The sequence below is a fragment of the Vanellus vanellus genome (genome assembly GCF_965231255.1).
Source record: "Vanellus vanellus genome assembly, chromosome: 3".
NCBI classification, from domain to species: domain Eukaryota; kingdom Metazoa; phylum Chordata; class Aves; order Charadriiformes; family Charadriidae; genus Vanellus; species Vanellus vanellus.
Window position 1 is genome coordinate 6672655 of NC_138907.1, and position 19531 is coordinate 6692185.

The window sequence follows — 19531 nt, forward strand, 5'->3', positions numbered from 1 at the left end:
CCTAGCTAGACCTTCTCTTCTCCAACCTACCCAGGAGGCCCAGGTCTTTACAGTAAAGGAGTAAAGGAAAAGGCCATCTTTCCTTTTGGACAGCTAGAGAAACTTGGGTCATGTTTAGTACTGGTTACTGCGAAAACTGAATCTGGAAAGTTTCATTTCTGGAAAGTCCATTTAGGCCTCTATCATTTGCAAGCGCATCTTGGTAGAAGAGGTGTCTCTTCATCTGCTTGCTGTAGTGGTGCAACAACATTGGCTGCAAGTTGCAGTGAAGATACCTGTTTTCTGGCTGTGTTACCTGGTACATGCAGGTATGTTTGCATTAAATCCACGTGCCGTTTTCCCTGGGCAGTTGCTTAACGTTGAGTGTTGGAAAGAATTTACTGTGGAAATATAAGAGCAAAATGTTGATGGCACAGTGTGGGAGGTCTTTTGCATCTGGCCTTCTCCTACCTCTGTTATTTTTATGCTGAAACATTATGATTACCGAGGGGCTTTTTTATCTGCTGGAAAGCATCTTAAGTAGGGGTCATTTTCTGTGAATCTTTGCTATTTACAATACACATCATTAGACCATGTTTTGAATTTAAATGAATTACTTTAGTGCAATCAGCTACTGTAATTGCACAGGGAGCAGCCCCGGTACTGCTGCTTGTCCTACCTGAGGATCAAGACACTGAGAAATTATCTCACCACACCTTTTCTCTGATAGCTTTAATTAGCTTGGATTTTATATCCTGGGCTGAGCTAGCTGGGCTCACAATGAGTAAACCCAGCAGAATAAAAAAACAGCTTGGAAATGTGGTGAAGCAGTAAGTGTGGAGCCCTGAGCATTATGTATCATGGGAACATCATGCTACTGCTAAATCCAAGGACAAAGCCTTGGATATAAAAATCCCCACAAGGCAATTTCTGCAGTCAGTTAAGATGCCAGCATGTTTTATTGCATTTTACAGCATGTGCCATTTAAGTGAAATGAGCATGAGATTAGCAAAATGTGAATTAAGTAATAAAGTTAAAATAGAAGTGGATTTGTAAACTTGGAAAAAGTAGAAATGAAATAAACTTCAGTCAGAAGCAGAAGTGGTGTCAGGATTGTTGTGTTGATCTGCATGGCCATGAACGCCATGTAGATTTTAAAATAATTTTTAAAAATGGATTATTAGGAGGGTACTTGGAGGAGCAGAAGCGTTGTTTTGCGTATCATGGGGATATGAAATGATCATCCAGGGACAGAGCCAGTATGTAGAGAGTTGCAGGTTATCTCTGGCATTCCTGGATGGATTGGGCATCTGTTAGACCAGAATTCATTACAGATGCCACTTGCTGAGAATCTGCCTGATGTATTCAGCACGATGTAATAGGTAAGGACTGAAATTATTAACACGGAAGGAAAGTTACTGTAGGCTAATAGTGAATCTCATTTTGTTTTAACTCGAAAACCTCTTCGTGTCCAGATTAGTGTCGTGTTATTTTAGGAGGTACTGTGATCTAAAAAAGATGAGATTCTTTGATGGCAGATGTCCTTGTCATTTAAAATGTGATTAATATAATCATAGATTAGGATGTGATCATACAGTAAGAGTACCGCATGACTTTTTAAAATAAACAATAAAAACAACTAAAGACATTCTGAGTTACTGAAAACTTCCAAAAGATACTGCAAATTTGCTCTCATTTTCACTCACATCAAAAACTTTTAGATACTTTGTTGAAAAAGAAAAAATAAATATTGTAATGTCTATTTTTTGTCCTGTCTCCAGAAAGTTGCTAACCAGCCGTGAATTGTAGGTTATCTCACAGGGGAGGCACCCCTCTGCGGGGACAGGATTGCCAGAACCAGGGTGTTTGGGATAAAGCTATAGAGGATGACTTCCTGACTCCAGATAACACGGGTACATTAGTGACGGCAAGTTGTATATAAACGGCACACTTATGCAAGTACAGCTTTGATCATCAGGCATTAATTTTCCGTGCTAGTAATCTCATCATTGCTCCTGGTGAGTTATGTTTTTCCTTATGTATCAATTGGACTATTTATAGTTTACAAATATTTATCACATCTCTGCAGGCAGAAATGTCGCTGTCCTTTAGCTCTATGTGTGTATGCGAGACTTTGCAAGATGCTAAGTGATCTCCTCACCCATGAACTACTGAAACGTTAAAAAAAAAAAAGTGATTTCTTTCATGAAATTGAGTTTCTTTTGGATTTGTTTGTTTGTTTCGTGTTTGTTGTTGTTCTGTTGGGAGTTTGTTGTGGCAGCAAGACAGATTCTTCTGCTAGCAAGGATTTTGTAAGATGGAGGTTGAGGTATAATCTTAGTTGGGGCATTTGTGACTCTATGGATCAAAAAGCTGATGATTTTGGTGATTTTTCAGGGGTTGTTGGTCAGAGACTGCTTAGTAGATGGCTTGGTCTCAGCATAAAGCCAGGAGAAGCCTTTTGGAAACAGAGGTACATGTTATGCTCTTGAAGATATTCTGAGCCTGTGAGCAGGTGTGTTAACAGAAGCGCAGAAGCTTTGCCCAGGCTGGGCCATCCACACAATTGCCAATAGGCCGAATTACCTCTTGACCAACAGTCATGCTGAAATGGAAACACCAGCCATGTCGATACAGCAGTAACTACACTTTTCATAGCTCCCTTAGGGCACTTTTGGGACAAATTCTATCAACCTACTTGGAAAGTTTTATCTTCCTTTCATCTTCTTTTTAATACTTCTCCTTGCAGTTGGTTAGGCGTGATGCCACAAGAATCCAGGATTTTATTTTGGGCCAAGTACATACAATGAAACAAGTGTCAGTATAGGCACTACTGCATATGTAAATAGTTTCATATTAATGTAACTATATAGACCCCAACCTATTTCGGTACACCTTCCCGATTTATCTTATTTGGTGTCAGTGAAAGCTGTTGAATTACCGACACCAGTAAGTTCAGGACCAGCCTTCTCAAGTCTGCGCTGGTGTAGGAAGAATAAACCATAAGAGCAATAAAGAAGCCGTGTCAAAAGTATGGTGGCTTGAATTAGACATTACTATGGATGATGAAGTTAAACTAGACTTAATATGGTGTTAAACTGTTTTGATTACTAGCTTTTGGCCTGAATTCAACAGGAAGCCTTGCTTAGGATCTTGCACCATTTTGTCTGCTCTTAAAGCATGGCAGCGTATGAAAACTCTCTAGAAAAACCTCTGTCATGAGATCATGTTTGAAAACTCTCCAGACAACCTAGGCAGTGGGGTGGTTTTTTGCAATTTCAGTGCAGAAAGTCAGTGCCTTGAGAATACAGCCAAAATATCCCAAAGGAAATCTAAACCATCCGCTAATTAAAAACAAAATAAAGCAAAACAAAAAACCATGGAAATTAAGTAATCAACTGAACTACTTTAGCAAGTTATTTCCTAAATACTGTCAGGTACTTAAAGGACTCCATTGTCCAAAGCTTCTCCTGTCTGTGCTGGAAAATGTATTCCAGAGATGTGGCAATCAAAGCCTGTCTTAATTTCCTTAATGAAGGGAATTTGCTTGATCTTCCTGGTTTTAGCACTAGCTGCAGCTCTGCTGTGTTTTATTTATTTACAATGGTTACTTCTTCTGCAATTCTGTTTGGAGAAATGTAAATTTTTATTTCTTTTTTTTTTTAGCTCTTTTGTAGTTTAGAAAATTGCATGACAAATTTCCAGACATAGCTAAGAGAGCAGCATTGACAAAGGCAAACATTTTGACCGAGCATTCCTTACCATTGATGAAAACTTTTGACAAGTAAAGCCTTCAGGATGAGAAGGGTTGGTAAAACAATCCAAATGTAATGACCCAAATACTCGTTTCGTCATTCTTCTCTGTCCAGTGGGACTCTGCATGAACTGTAGCAATTTTACCCATGCTGTCAAGCCTGCCAGATACCTCACTCTTGATGCCGTGGGAGGCTGCAGAGATCAGGAAAATAGAAATAGCACAGGTTTCAACACTAAACAGGATTTTCAACAGGGAAGCCATGGAGTTATTAAAAAAAAAAAAAAAAATCAAGAAGGAAAAGTCGAAGTTGTTATTGTGAAGTTACAGCATGCTACAAAGAAATTGGAAATAGTCAAATGGGAATTAGAGAGAGCCAGCTGAGCTACCAGCACAGTGGCAGCAGTATGTTCTTTAGGGTTACTTAACATCCTGAGGTACTCTTCTGCATCAGCAGACATCCAAAAAGGGGAGCAGAAGCAGAGCAGCAGCTTGAGGAGCTGTAACCACCTCTGCATTTGCATTGGAATCAGCATGACCAGCTCAGTATGGAAACCTTTTAAAGAGTGCAGTGTAACCCTGTAGATGATAGGAGAAACATTGCCATCCTGCTGATTTAGGGAGGCAAAGACCACAATTTTAGAATCTATGAGATATTATACAGGCTTTGTGTGGGAAACAGTTGTGAGCTCTCATGAGGGTCATCATTGCTAAGATTTTCAGAGGCAAAAAAAGCCCCAACCAACAACAGAAGAAAATAATACAATCAGATTACCATAGGTTTTCAGGGCATATTTTTTTTTTTTTTTTTCTAACAAAAGTAAGATTTTAAATACTTTGGTTTAATCCCGAGATATTTTTTTTCCATTTCTCATTCGCCTGAGGAATGTGTTTAGCAATAACAGGACAGACTTTTTACCATTTAAAAAATAGCAATCAAATGCAAAGGCATCCTGCCAAAGGGAAGGGAGGCAGCATGCAGGCTCTACAGAAAACCTTTTCACCTTTCAGTAGTTTAAATGTGTTCTTACGGTTTGATCTCAAGATATAGCAGCATGTTAACTTGAGAACAATATTGTGTCCGGGATAAATATTCCTGTACTGTTCACTGGAGCATTTTTGCTGGCAAAAAAATTCAAAGTCAGCTTTTGCCTACCTGTAAAAGAATAGTCTGTGCTGTGCCAGATGCTGATGAGAAGTTAATCAGCTTTTTGTATGGACGCATTCATTGCTAAAAATAAGAGATTAGAGTACAATGGAGGTATAATTGGTATGCTATGTAAGAAAGCACGAGAACTGCACCTTGTGTAATTTGGAGGTAGGCCAGATATTTTTAGGGACATATGGTTTACTGAATGAAAAGTTTTCTATTCTTGTGCTTATGTTATGGGTTGTCTAATGAGGAATTCCACTGGTTAGTTTTAATGCTGTTTCTTAGGAGAGACCTTTAAATTCCCTTAGAGAGATGAAATTACACACTTCTGTTATTTAATATATACGTACTGTTGCACATATAGAAAAAGTAGCATTTCTGCAAGATGTCAAAAGCAACCACAAAACGGACAGAATTTTGGGACTGATCCCCAAATGTCTCTATGCAGAATCTGAACAGCAGGTAATTGCGGTAAAACCGCTGCAAAAATGATGGCTGTGTTCTCCTCAAAGTATTTATTACCTGACTTTTTAATGTTTGGTGTTCACATTCGGCTTTCCTGTTCAGCATTTTCAGTAAGTAGGGGCAAAATTATACAGGTATGAGCATATTTCTGATCTTCAAATCGGTCCTACTGAGTCAAGAGTTACTTTCTGTCTTAAAGCTCCCATTCCTGAGGTCATTAAACATTTAAGAACCTCAATTGTTAGCCATCCTGTTTCATGAAATTAAGTTCATTTCCCATAATTTTAGCTATCCAGCAGCTAAATACTGAGCCGAAGGTAATCATCCAGGCTCTTTCAAGAACAGCAATAACAATAATAATGTATCTCCTGGATTTTAAGTAGCTTCTCTTATTGAAAGGGAGGTGACTCATGGCTTTTGAATGCTTGGGGTTGACAGTGTTGTGAATACGGAACTGAAATAGTGTTAAACAAAGACTGAGGTGCAGTAACATGTGGATAAATAATAGTAGATTACATTCTAATAACTTGGTATACCTTGATAACTACTTTAAAATTTGCGTTCTCCTTTTAGAACTTCAATAAATATACTAATTTAATCTAATAGTGACTAGAAGCACTCAGCTGCTGAACCCTTCTCGGTTCCGCTTAATAGGTGTCCGTATAACTCCTCTGGCTTGTATTTTTATGTATTTCTATTTTGCAAAGCTGAACAAACACTGCATTATTTTATCAAAAACAATTACAAGCCTGTTAATAGCAAATAAAGGCCAAGCTATTATAGCCTAACAGTTAGCGTAACAGAAAACTGTAGCATATGTAGGCTGAGTAAATGGCGTATATTTAATTTTCCTTTCAACCAAAGAAAGTCAAGGATGTCAGCTGCTGAAATTCCCATAAGGCAGAATATAGTGGGAGCCACATGGGCTGAAATCCAGGCAAATTAAGTATGTGGTGGCTCTTAAAAGAAATTTGAAAAAAAGAACTGAAATACAGCATCAAGTAGGAAATGCTTGGCAAAAAAGAGAACTATCACCCTGAAAGCTCTAGCTTTCTAACGTTTATGTCCATGGTATCGTACATGATGGTGTTATTTAAGATGCTGCTGTTTTCTCTCATAAAATGAATTTTAAAATTGATACCTTTTTGCAAATGTTGTCTTTTAAAATTGCAACTATGTCATAGCATGTATAGTCACGTGCCCTCTCATTGTGTATATAAACACTGGTGTACTTGAAAATAAACTGGTGCCAAAGCTAGTGCAAGCATCTCCATCCAACTGCATGGCAGGCGTATTCCTTCTTTATTTTGAAAATGCACAGATACGGCTATAACCATACTTGACATGAACAACCCTACCTGGGTTTTCCTCTTACAGCTTTCCCTGAGTATGCGGAGAGTATCAGTTAAAATACACAAATGTGAAATCAGCAATACAAAAGCCTACATGAGACTCACGTATACTGTAAGCTGATCACTTGAGATAGCAAAGCATATGCCAAAAAGTAGTGATGCAGAAAGAATAACGGGCAGGAAGGGTCCAGACAAGATTGGGAAACCAGTTGGGAAAGACTTTCAGGTGAGTGAGTGGCGGCCAGTGCTCAGGGTAGGTGCTAAAGCCCTGATGAAACTGCAGTGATTGCAGAGCAGAGGTTCCCCTTTTCTTCCACACAATCTCAGAGAGGCTGAGGGTCAGTAGAAGTCCACGGAGACAGGTCCTACCCCATTAAGCTCAATTTTTACCAAGGAATCAGAGCTAATACTTGTGTCTTCCATTACTGAGATATAAAAGGGAGTGAATTAGGGACGTGGGTTCAGACCCATAACCCTTATTTTCTGAAAAACCTTCTGAGAGCATTCCTTATATTTACTGGTATCTTGACAGTAATCTTACATGTATAGCGTTTTTTTACTGTCCACAAAGTATGCTGGCCAAATTCTTGAATCTTAGTGCAGAAATTAGTTCTTCTCTAAGAATTAATCTTTCTTAAACGTTTCTCTCATTCTAGAAAATGGCCTGCATTAATTGCAAGAACAAACCCCTGGTGAGAGCAGGTCTAGGTCTCGGGTTTATCTGAGTCAGGTTAGAAGTCTATTAAAAAACTGTACTTGAAAAACGTCTTAATTGGAAAAACTGTCTCGGGCATGTAAGCTGTCCTCCCCATCCCCTTTTCCACTGCTTTCTGCTCGGACAGCATGTGAGGTAACAAATAAACCTTTCTGTTTCTATTATGAAATACTTCATTCTTCGTGTCTAAAAACCTGGAGAAGCGTCTTGCTACTTTCAAGTCTGAATATTTAAAATAAGGCTTGGAAAGGGAAAAGCAAGTGACATTGTCTTATAAATATCAAAGCCACTTACTCGTTTCTTCTACTGCCTGAAAAATAATCAGCTTTCTCAGTATTTTGTACCTGAGAAATATAGTTCTTCAAAGATTTTAAGGGCTTATTTTCAGCTCCTTTTAAATCGGAACTCTTACAAAAATGCATACCCTTCTCTAAATAGCACTTCCTATTTATAAGCCCGTGTTAAAATGTCACACTTTTGAAAAAGATATATGTCAGGTATGTATAAACAAGAAAAAAACCCACCTGTATTTCCTTTTATGAAAGCCTATTCCAGACACAGTGGATATGTAAATAGTTCTTACAGTAAATGTAAATAGAATTAAATTCCTTTAAAAAAAAAAAAGGCAAAATTTCTGGGTATCTTACTTGTGAATCTGCAGTACACTGATTTTAATGGGACTGCTCGGGTGCTTCAATTAAGCGCCTGCTTCGGTGTTTCGCTGACACCCTGGGTGTGTGCCCAGCTCCCACCATCAACAGGAGTTAGACCAGAAATTTAGTGATATATACCCATCTCGAACCTTGTTCTGGACTCATTCTCCTTTTCTGCAAAGCTCCCACTAAAGATCACGAGAGAAATCAGCACCATTGAAGCAAGAGGAGGAAGGAGCAGACATTTTGCTTATCCGTGGCCTGATTCAGTATTGCCTAATTACTCTTGTGTGGGTGGGAAGCCATCGCCCCATGGCTATTATATTCTGTCTAAGAACATCACATTAAAGCAGCCCACACCTACCTAACTCTTCCTGTATTCCCCGGGCATCTGCCTGCCTTTGTTGTCATGTGAATGTGGGACTTACTCATTCAGGCTTTCATGGTAAAATCAATGGGATTATTCACAAAAGCAAGCGTTAATACAGTTTGTTCCCCATGGTACAGCTTCATTTCTCAAACAGTGCCGGTGTAGTTCATCCCGAATGCTCTTTTATTCTCAAAATCCATTAGTCACTACCCTGAAGTCCTGAACACAGCCCTTCCTTTTCACTGGGAGGGGTGGCACATTTGCATTTACAACACCTGGATTTAACTGGAGTTGGTGTCTCAAAATCATAACTGTTTTGCAGGAAGGCTGGGCACCCCACAGCTACGTTCCCTCTAGTTGCAAGGTGAAGTTTAAGAGCATATCCCTCCTTTGAAGGCAGACTGAACCTGTAGGCACAGGGGGAGATGTGGTGGGCTCCAGCAGCTCCTCTGACCTGACGGCTTGGGAGCTCGGAAGACAAGGTGAACCCCAGGGCTGTCTTTTAGTGCATGCAGAACAGATATTGATACTCGAGCCACACAGTATACTAATATTTGAGCTACTTTTTGAGCAAAGCTTTAAATTCACATTTTATTCTGTAATTTTGCTGCATTACCTTGTAAATGTTTTATACCACTTCTGTCTAGACACAGCAAAGTGAACCAGAAGGTAGATGGATATGGTTTGCAGCGTGGGCTGCTGACACCACAGGTGGTCAGCCAGACCCTAAGCTGTATTTGTATCTTATATTCAGCATCTCTTAAGTCCACTTGCATAGTGCTTCCGTTAATGGCATTAATTTAGTATTTGGAAGCTTTTTTAAGCAATCCTTATAGAAACCCACCTATAAAAGTCCTTCTTACTTTCCTTTTCTTTTTTCCCTTTTTTGTGTGTGGCCATATTCTTTTTTTAAAGGCAAAAGAGAATTTGCCTGACAGTTAATCTAATAAAATATGCTCTGGTCAGGTATTTGCTCAGCTGCTGCTGACACTTGATCTGAGGGGAACAAGCATGTTGAGTTGCTCTGAGCTTTTAAAAAATATGAACTTGGTTTTGGAGAGACATTTGTTTTCCTTTGAAACAGTAAGCATATGTCATTGTCTGGAAAGGATCTTGGAGGAGGTCTCAAGAGAAGCAGCAGAAAACTCATGCCGATGTGTCTAAGAAAGTCTTTTTCTTTTCCTTCTTTTAAGGTGCAAGATTGCAACTTTCTCCTTATCATAAAATTAGCCGAGATCTGTTCAGTTCATTAGTTCCTCTTCCTAGTTCATGAAGTCAGCAGGTATCCTTCCAGAGCAGCTGCCTCATCTCAAAGGCAGTGGCTTGCCTATCAGTAGAGGTTGTACTGAGTTCAGTAAAAAGCAAATAAGTTTGTTGTGCTCCATCCTTTCCCTATCCATCTATTTCATTCCTTTCACTGGAGCACGAACTTGCTGTTACATTTCTAGGTTGCTGAAAGAACAAGCAGAGCTTCCATGTATGGCACCGCAAGGGTTTGATCTCAGCCAAGCCTTCTGACTCCAATGGGATGTCTAGGGATTTAAGAGCATTCAAATATTATCATATAACACTAAATAACTGATCTGGGAGAATTGTGTCTCTGGTTTCCTCTCTGGGATTACGTGCCTAGCGAAGGTTGTATGAGTATTGCCCTCACAGTCTTAGAGCAAGTGTGGCCAACAGCTAAGAATTGGGCTATGATCTTCCCTGACTTCTAAGAAAAATGATACAGATTGAGTTGTTACACCCAGCTTCATATAGGCTGAGTAAGATCCAAAGAACAAAACTTAAAGAAATGAAAAGAGAGTTTGAGAAGAGGCACAGTCAGGAAGATGGAGGAAGCTGTTATTAGGTATTATGCACTTTAGATCTGTCAAGAATGGAGCTTTTCGTTGGAAGGTACCAAATGAATGAAGAGCTTAGATAGCACTTTCCAGCTTCATAGATCACAGGACTCTTGACAGAAGACGTGGGTATCTTAGATCAGTTCTGCAGATGGAAGAAGCAAACAAAATTTCAAATGGCTTGCAAAATGGCGGCAGCAAAGTCAGGCACTGAGGCAAAAACTGACCAAATACCTCTTCTCAAAAATATCATCTTGGATTGCTGTAGACTTGCCATTGGCATATGCTTTTTTTTAAAGGAAATGTACATGTTAAAAGAAAATTCAAACACTTTTTCTATTTTATTCCAACATACTATTCATTTTCATCTAACGTTTTCGCGCGTATCACTATTCTGTGAGACCATCCAATGAGGCAATAGAGCGGCTTTATGGATTGTCGGGAGAGTTGATCCTGCAGTTGCTGGGAGGAGTGACGTTGGTATTGCATGCAATTGGTCTTTAGACAGCTGAATCAGACTCTCTGCACTACACTTGTTTTCAGAGAATGACAAGCCAGGCATGGTATCAAAAAATAAAGATCAAGTTCCCAGAGTTTGAAGGCTGAGCAAAGATAAAGTGAAGAACATAGAAATTCCATTTTATTTAGGGCTCGCAGAGAAAAGCTGTATCAGATTAGGCTGTAACCTGCCTGATGGTGCTGAATGATGGAAAACATCAAGAAACTAAATCTGTGACATTAAGACGTTTGTTAAAGTTTCCAGCAAAATAGTTGGCCATAGCAAACTGGTTTGGGGGCAGTAGTAAGTTTATTTGTGTCAGTTGTCCTAAATTTCTATAACTTAAATTTTCTCCATTATAATTTAAATTTCTCCGTTCTTTTGTATTAATACTGAAAATGCCCGCAGTGGTAGGTGGGAGGGGGTTTTTGGTTGTGGTTTAAAAAAAATTTTTAAATCCATTTGAAACATTATTACGATTCTGATTTTGGACAAGCTACAGTAGTATCTCATTAGAATTGCAATTAAAGGACTCGGTAGGTCAGATATCTGGGTAGATGACATCCACGGTAGTCTAAAAGTTTCTGTCTCTATAGTGAGTTTTATACCATTCAGGAGATTTATACCTATTCAGTAGCCTGGTTTAAAAAACAGATTAGAAACTTGATAAGCCAAAAATAAATTTCTTCTGGGAATTCTGCCCAGAACTTTGCTCAAGCATACTTCCATTCACTACTTGTTTTATCAGGCACAGTATTTTTCCAAGGGAAGGTGTGAGGCTGTACTTTTTTCCTTCCCAAATAGCAAGCTTCTCAAGGTTACATTTAGCCCTCTTTCAAAACTTATTGTTGTTCCCTTCCTCCAGTAGCTTTGTTATGAGGCAGGATTAAAAACAAAATCAAAAGAGACAGTTAAAATTTTACTGAGGATTTGCTCCCTGTTGTTACTTGTGTTTGCATGGCGAGCAGCCACTTTCAAGCAGTCACAGAAAAGGGCAGATGCCACCAGCACTCCTCCAGTGTATAAAGATTAAAACCAGATCATGGTACCAATATAAATTATGTTATATAAATAAGTATATTTTTATTATACAAATAATTTACAATATTCTCAAAGGATTCTAGATTGCCAAAACCATGAGTTTAGGTCTTTTTTTCAAAAAAGCCAACCACACAACTAAAACAAACCCTAACCTATTTAAGTATCTAAATGATATGGACAATATAGAAAAGGGGAAAAAAGGCTCCTAGATGACTTTGACCCTGTATTGTTCACACCGTATAGTCTCAGATAGGTGCCAGCGTGTGCCACAGGGCTTGTATTACTGCTATTTTGGGGAGTCATTATTTAAGCATTTAGACTGACTCCAGGCACTATTGATAGCTCTATTTATAATATCAATCCATTACACACAAGATTTTTATCTGTAAGGGTTTGGGTTTTTTTGTGGGCAAGTCACCCATTTTGCACGTGTTAGTGGTTGGGACTCACTGTCATTCCAGGTCGCCTTGTTAGCAAGGCTGCTGTAAAGATCCAATTTCACAGACTTGGAAGAGTTTTTCAAAGTACTATTGGGATTCAGTTTTCTATAAGAAGTCTCTCTTGAAAAGTTAAATGTTACAGAAAATTACAGAAAGCTTCCACAGGCTTTTTGTAGTTACAAAAAAAAAATAATAACTAAACACCAAGCTGCTATTTGCTGTAAAACAACAGGGTAATATTGCATATTGCATACAAATTGCAAAGACTAGAAATGCAGTGCACCGCATGAGCTCTTAGGATCTATTTATGTACAATAATAAGGCTAGACCAGAGCAGTCCAAGTGTGCAATTCGGTAGTGAAGTGATGGGAGGCCCTGACCTCGGGCAAACAGATGCTGTTATTTCACACCAGCGGAGCGTTTGCTCCATAGTTTTCTATATACAGCACGTTCAGCAGTCGCATACATCTCCACAGGATTGAAATTGTCACCTTCATAAATCTTCAAAGGGTACTTAAATGTTTAGCAGACCTCAGATATGTTACTTCTGCCTCATAGAAGAGGCATATAGATGTCACCACTGTGTCGTCTTTGGAGACATTATACATTGAAAGCTAGAAAGAAAAATAATATGGTAACGCCTGCACCACTGGAGAGGAGAAAACTTTGACAACACTGGAAGGAAAGGCTGCACTGGAGGAGGAGAGAATAAATAAATAAATAAATAAATATGATATGACACGACCCCCGTCTGCTTGGTGGGGGATGGCTAAACTGCAGCATCCCTTCCCAAACTCCTTGCACGATGAGGAGGCCTCAGATGCAGTCAGTGGGAAGCACTGCCATGCAGACAGAATTATTAGCCAGGTGTATCTTAATGCTTTTAAATTCCAGGAGGTATAAATACATAAAGGGCATTGTGCCATTTTCTATTGCAAGATATACTCCTACTGTGAGCCAATATGGGGCTGGTTTCGTCTGCCTTTTTAAAGTAGCATCCTCGGCTACATAATCATGTAAGAAAGGGAAAGTCTTAACTCTATTCCTATTAATGCAATGAGGTTATACGCTTCATCACTTCAGAGTCTATTTAGATGTGTAAGTATGGAGCATACATTTATTTCTCTTTCTAAAAATGATTTAAAGAAAAAAAGATTTCTGCTGTGTTAACACATTCAGTGAGGCAAGAACTGTTGATGGGAATATAAGAAAAATGAAATTCAGTAGGCTTTAAGAGAAGCAAAACAGAAAAACTCAATTTACAGAGGGAGGAAATTCAGTATTTTTGATCTCTGTGGCCACAGGAGAAGTTCAGGCTTTTGTTTGTTTCCTTATTTCCTGTTAAAAGATAGGGAAAAAAGGAGGGAAAAAAAAAGAACTCAAGAAATGCAAGGCATTGATGTGTTATAATAATGTGTGCTGTAAAACATAAGAACTGTGTGGTAGAGCCATATTACAATTACCACTGGAGGTCAGGGTCAAGTTGTCTTTGCTTGATCCTACAGCCTGTTGCACAGAGAAAGAGTTGTGTGTGTTTCTGGATAACCAGTTTTAGCAAGCTGCAGCATCAGGGATTTAACTGTGCATCTCATTCCCTGATGGTCTGATCCAAAACCCTTAAATCCTTTCAGCTTTAGCCTAAACCCTGGCTTCATCAATCGTCCTACAATTGCTGCACTTTCAGCCGATCCTGTCTCCTGCTCCTTGCTGGCAGTTAGTTGCTCGTTGTTGAAATTGGCTTTGCACTGTGAATACAACAGTTCCCCAACTTAACTGGAAAGACAAAAGTGTGTTTCAGAAATGCAGAGGTCTTCCAGAGCAAAAGCCACATCTTACATGATTTAGTATATTTAAATGTCATGTTAAATTGTCTGCAGACTAGCATTCATGTCCTGAGCGAGTATGATCTGAGATTACACCTCACTGCTTCATCGTGTCAAAAGGACCATTGTTTTTCACTAATATTTTCTGTGGGCAAATGCTTGAGGCAAGTTGGTTTGTCTGTTAAAACTCCATGGAAAAAAAAAAAAAGTAAACTACTGCATAAGCACCAGGCTACTCTTTTAAAGTAGCTGAAAATCTAGTTCCAACAACAGAAATATTTTAGAGAAGCTATTAAATTCAGTCTTTAAGTTAGTGTCCACTTAAGATACATCTTAATGCAACTTTACTTTAAAACCCTTGGTGTCAGATTATGTTGTTTTGGAGAAGTGACATGTAGGATATTCTCGTATTTGCAGAATATTCCTTTCCCAATTGCGTGCATTGTAACTATTTGTTTTTCCAAGGACGTGTTGGAAAGGATCCAACTGGATAAAGTGTACCCTCAATGTCAGAATCTTATGTGCATGAAATATTTTTAATTCCCTTTTCAAAAAGCACTGGACTTCATAACCTTTCAGAAATAGTTTGGTCAAACCTTGGAGTGCATAGTTTTGCTCGGTTGAATACTCCACTGGGGATCTTCGGGAAATGCGGCAAAGGGGGGAGCACAGAGTGTGGCCTGGAATTTTTTCCAGCCTCCCGTGCACTCTTCTGATCTGCAGCCTGCATGCCAAGCCTATTTACTCTACTTCCCCCAGCTAAAATGTGATTTTTAGACTTAACTAACTGCTTGGGTAGTTTATACACACCAAAATGTGTTTTATTTTCCACTCCCTTGAAGGCTGTTTTATCCTTTAAGTTGGAAAGCCTCTTATCTAAATGAAACAGCCTTAAATTGTTGGATGTAGTTCATTAAATTCTTGGATAACTAGAAGTCTCTCTGGCACTTAGCAAGTGATATTAGGAAGAGAAGTGCTGATCCACCTTCTAAATGCAAGAAATTGAATTCTTTGCAAGCTGCCATGGTTTGTAGAAGGCACATTTAAAAATAATTAATAACTATTGAACTTCCTTTGCCAGTTTTTACCCTTTCTCAACTACTGTAAATCCAGGTTAACCTCTTTGAAGCGAGAAGAGTTGTCAAGGATGTGAGTTAATGCAGAATTCCAGTTATCTCTTCATTCCAGTACATCAGCCTGTATAGGTACTTACACCAGGGTTTTCAACGTTTTCAAAATCGTGCAAGGTTTTGAGGTGGCAACTATCCTTTGGCTGCTTTTTAAGGAGCGACAACTATTGTCCCTGTTGGTTTTCCAGTGAACTGTAAGAAAAACTAATGGAAACAGAGAAGCTTGAATGACCAAGTTGGGAATGATTGCTGAAGCTACTTCCAAATATAGTTGTCTTAATACTCCGTACCTGCAAATGTATAGGCAGAGAGACATGTATTTATGAGTGAGTTTTGGTTCTATAACACATGTGAATAATTCAGATGCACAAAGTTGCTGACCGCAGCAAAGTGTCTGCATCTGGATATTTTTTCACGGGGACCACCATATAGTCCATTTTCTTTTGGGACTGTTTCCATTGCTTTATCCTTGTGCTGATTTTCCATCGTCCTTGTCTTGGTATTCTCATGTTGTTTGGCTGCTCACAAGTATGTAGTAGTTGGGGTCCATCAGGACTGTTCTCCAAGTTGATGCGTTGTGTTCTTCTTTCAGTTTCATCTCAGATCAATTCAGCCACCCTTTTTATATCCCCTTCATCAATTATTTCTCAAAACCATAGAGTACAAAACTAACTGCTTAAAATAATGTCCATGGCATCCCTTGAAGAATTCCTTCTCTCTGCAGCTGCTTGCCAAAGACAGTGTTTGGATGTTCTTTGCCTAGCAGTGACTGAATACGTTTCCTGTACTTTCACAGGTAGTAAAATTAATGTCATACAACCACCCAAATCCAGTTTCTGCATTTATTCATTGTTTTTTCTCTCTCTCATCCAAAAAAACATATTTGTAGTTCTTACTCATATTCCTTGTAGATTTTACATCTTTTCCTCAGTAGTCATGTTGTCTTCTAAAACAGGAATCTGTTTCTAGTCTTTTTCTGTTAGATACTTATATAAAAAGTTAAAATGTACTTACAGAAGATCATCCTCTCTGGAGTAAATTGAAGCCAACCAGCTTTTAAAAAGCAATCTTGAATAATTTGTTCTCATTATACATTGTCTCCTCTCTCTTAACTTTACCGTCTGAAGCAGTGGCACCTGCTGTATGATTTTGCTGTGTGGCTTTTTAGCTGATTTTATGGTTGTAGTCACGTTTTCAGAGTCAAGGGACCTTTCAGCGAATGAGTGCTCCTTTGCCTTTGTGGTACCCTGGCTGTCATTCCCATTGAGCTGGAGAGTCACCATGAGCCCAGACAACTTTGTTGCGATCTGCAGGAAATAAGTTCATCTGTGCTGGCTAATTTTGCACCAATTTTCAAATGTCGAGAGTCTAAATAGATTTCTACTTCTGAATTATTGTTACTGATATGTAATAAGATGTAGTGAAGGTTTTGCGACAAGTGACAGTGCACAAGAACTTGTCGTTGGCAGTCCGTAGTTAAATAGATGTGCCAGTAAGAGTCTGTTTTAAGCTCGCAGTCTGATTTGCATGAGCTGAGTATCTGGTACAGTCCAAGAAGGAAAAAAAATATGCCTGTTGCTGCATCATCTTTGAAATAGTTTATTTTTCTTTGCTATACTGCAAATTAGTTTCCTAGAATTAAAGACTTAAAGGTAATAGGAATAGTGGGGTTTTGCAATAATTAAAATCAGGTAAATTGAAGCCTTTACCAGTAAGCATCCCATATGATTTCATGATTGAAAAAATTATAGCAAAAGATGTCTCACAAACAGGTAAGATAGAGCAAAATAATGCTTGCATTGCCAAGCAAGATATATCTTTTTTTTTTCCTTTTTTTCCTCCTGATGAATGTGACTGAAATCTTGCAATAATAAACAGCTCGTTAGTCAGATGTTTTCAATTACAGCTTTTTGTGTTTCATCTGTTATTTTTATATGGGGTGGATAGTTGGTGCATTCAGCATTATAGACCGTCTGGATGTACATACTTCCACCCGCTAAAAAAATGCATTAAAATGCAAGTGATCGTACTCCAGCCCTTATGGAGCACTCCAAAAAGCATAGAGGGCATTCATGCAATACCTCTCATTCAACTCATTACAAGCGTCTTAGATTTTTACAAATGATATATAGATAAATAGCTGATTGTACCTCAACCTCTGAAGTAACCCTATTAAAATAACTCTATGCAGCAATTCAGAATTGGAAGAACAATGCATATGAGATTTATAGATAAGTGAAAATTAAGCTGCTGTTCCAGCTATTCCTGCCCTTACGTGCTGTGCGACCGGCTGTAGAAATAATTTCATTCTAAGACTTTTTATAGTTCCAATAGCCTCCTACAGACCAAAGAAAACGAGTTAACAAAAGTAACATGAAAATGAGAGAAGTTTTTTCTCTGCTATCTCTTCACCTCTTCTTTTAAAATTGTATTGAAGAAAATCTCAAAGTATTCTGAGAAAGAAAAAGCAGTGAAAGGAAATGTGTGTGCTTAAAGGTCATTTTTAAAATAACGAACCATCTGCAGCTAATAAAAATTGATAAAAATGTTAGTGAGTTAGAAAACATCTAGAGGAAGATTGCGCATGGTTGTAGCTTCTAGGTATTTTGCCATTTTTAAATTGTTACTTAAATTCACATGCACACTGTGAGATATGAAGTACTTTCACGTTAATCACAACCACATCCAGAAGGACTGAAAAATACCACATTTGGTCTGATTTTACTTAGATGGGTTGTAGTGTCACTTGTTTTTTGTTAGAACACAGGGTCTTGCAACCAATTTAAAACTTAAAATACCATGAACCTAAAAAAAATTCTGACGAATATGGACGCTTAGAAGGAGAACTAAAAAAATATGCAGGCTCAGTATTTTCTTAATGTTCTGTCAAGAGAGCATGAGAGTCCCAGGGAAGCTGGATTTGGATCACTTGAACTGTGAGAAAGGTCAGAAGAGGAATGAGGTGGCCCTGGTTTTGTCCCCAGGCTTTTCCTTAGCACATACAATTCATTCTCCCTGTATTTTATATAAAATTCTGTTTTCACAGAATATGGCATTGAAATTGAATACATTATTTGGATATATCCCTCCCTTTCCTCCAGAAGTCAATCTGATTTTGTACTGTAAGGAGAAATAGCGTCTTCAGCAAAGCTGGTGCTGAGTATGTATCAGTAAGTAGATGGTATTGTCTCTGGTAAATTTGTGTAACGCAAGTCGTCATGTCTGGTACAGAAATCATGGTGTCATAGAAATCTGTAGGTTGGAAGGGACCTGTCAGCCTTGCTCTCCAGCACATCAGCTGCTCCCTCCAGCTTGGTTTCGTCTGCGAACTTGCTAAGGATGCTTCTGGCCCCTTGACCCAGTTGCTGACATAATACTAACAGAATTTTTCAGGCCTTCATAAGTATTACAAAAATATTGATTAATAACATTTTATGGTTTTAAATATCCCATGTCTTGTACTGTGGTTATTGTAGAAAGTCAACGTGAAATCTCTGAATTCACCCCACATTTTCAGAACTCAGAGTTAGAATTAAATTCAGAAATGCATATTGACACAGTCCTCTCCAAAGTTAAATATCATTTGTACAAGTATAAGTTTGCTTAACTCTTATTTCTCTACTGAAGAAAAGTATGCTTTTTGCCGGCACACGTTCTCTCTTCCTCGAAAGTTTTACATCATAGAAAAAGAAGTAGCTTTATTATTTTTCATAATCTATTCCTGGTAAACTGGATGTATCGATGTTCTCACTTCAAGCATGGAACTGGATTAAGCTATTTTGGGAAAAGCAATTGCTTTTCTGCAGTAAGTGTATCACAGAGAGAGTTAATCAGTTAACCAGTAACGTCACTTTCAGGTATGATTTATGGTATCCTTTCATCCCTGATAATTTCTATGGGAAGAAAAGCCCTTGAATTTTAGTTACACCTGAGGCATTGACTATTGCTGCAAGTACCAAGCACGATCTGTCCTAGAAGGCAGTGGGTGTCTCTGATCTCCTTCTTCAGAGTCTGACTCTGTCTAAAGCATTTCTGACTCCTTTTACCTAATACTGTGTTACACTTTAGAAATATTTCTTATAGATGAAAAATAGATGATTAAGGGATTGGAGCATCTGCCTTATGAGGAAAGGCTGAGAGAGCTGGGACTCTCTAGCCTGGAGAAGAGAAGGCTGAGGGGAGACCTTATTATGGCGTACAAGTATCTAAAGGGTGGGCTGAAGGAGGATGGAGCCAGGCTCTTTTCAGTGGTTCCCAGTGACAGGACGACAGGCAATGGGCACAAGTTAGAACACAGGAAGTTCTGTTCAAAT

At 38.6% G+C, this 19531-nt stretch overlaps 1 protein-coding gene across 1 annotated transcript in view; it reads left to right on the forward strand.

Moving 5' to 3' along the window:
• Window positions 1-6845: 6845 nt before the first annotated feature.
• The window catches only part of PLCB1 (phospholipase C beta 1), a gene marked incomplete at its 5' end in the record, with an annotated part of 178892 nt that continues 166206 nt past the window's right edge, over window positions 6846-19531 (forward strand). Inside the window, one exon of the mRNA XM_082480225.1 lies at window positions 6846-6929. Coding sequence (XP_082336351.1) covers window positions 6846-6929 — 84 coding nt within the window. The remainder of the gene's footprint in view (window positions 6930-19531) is intronic.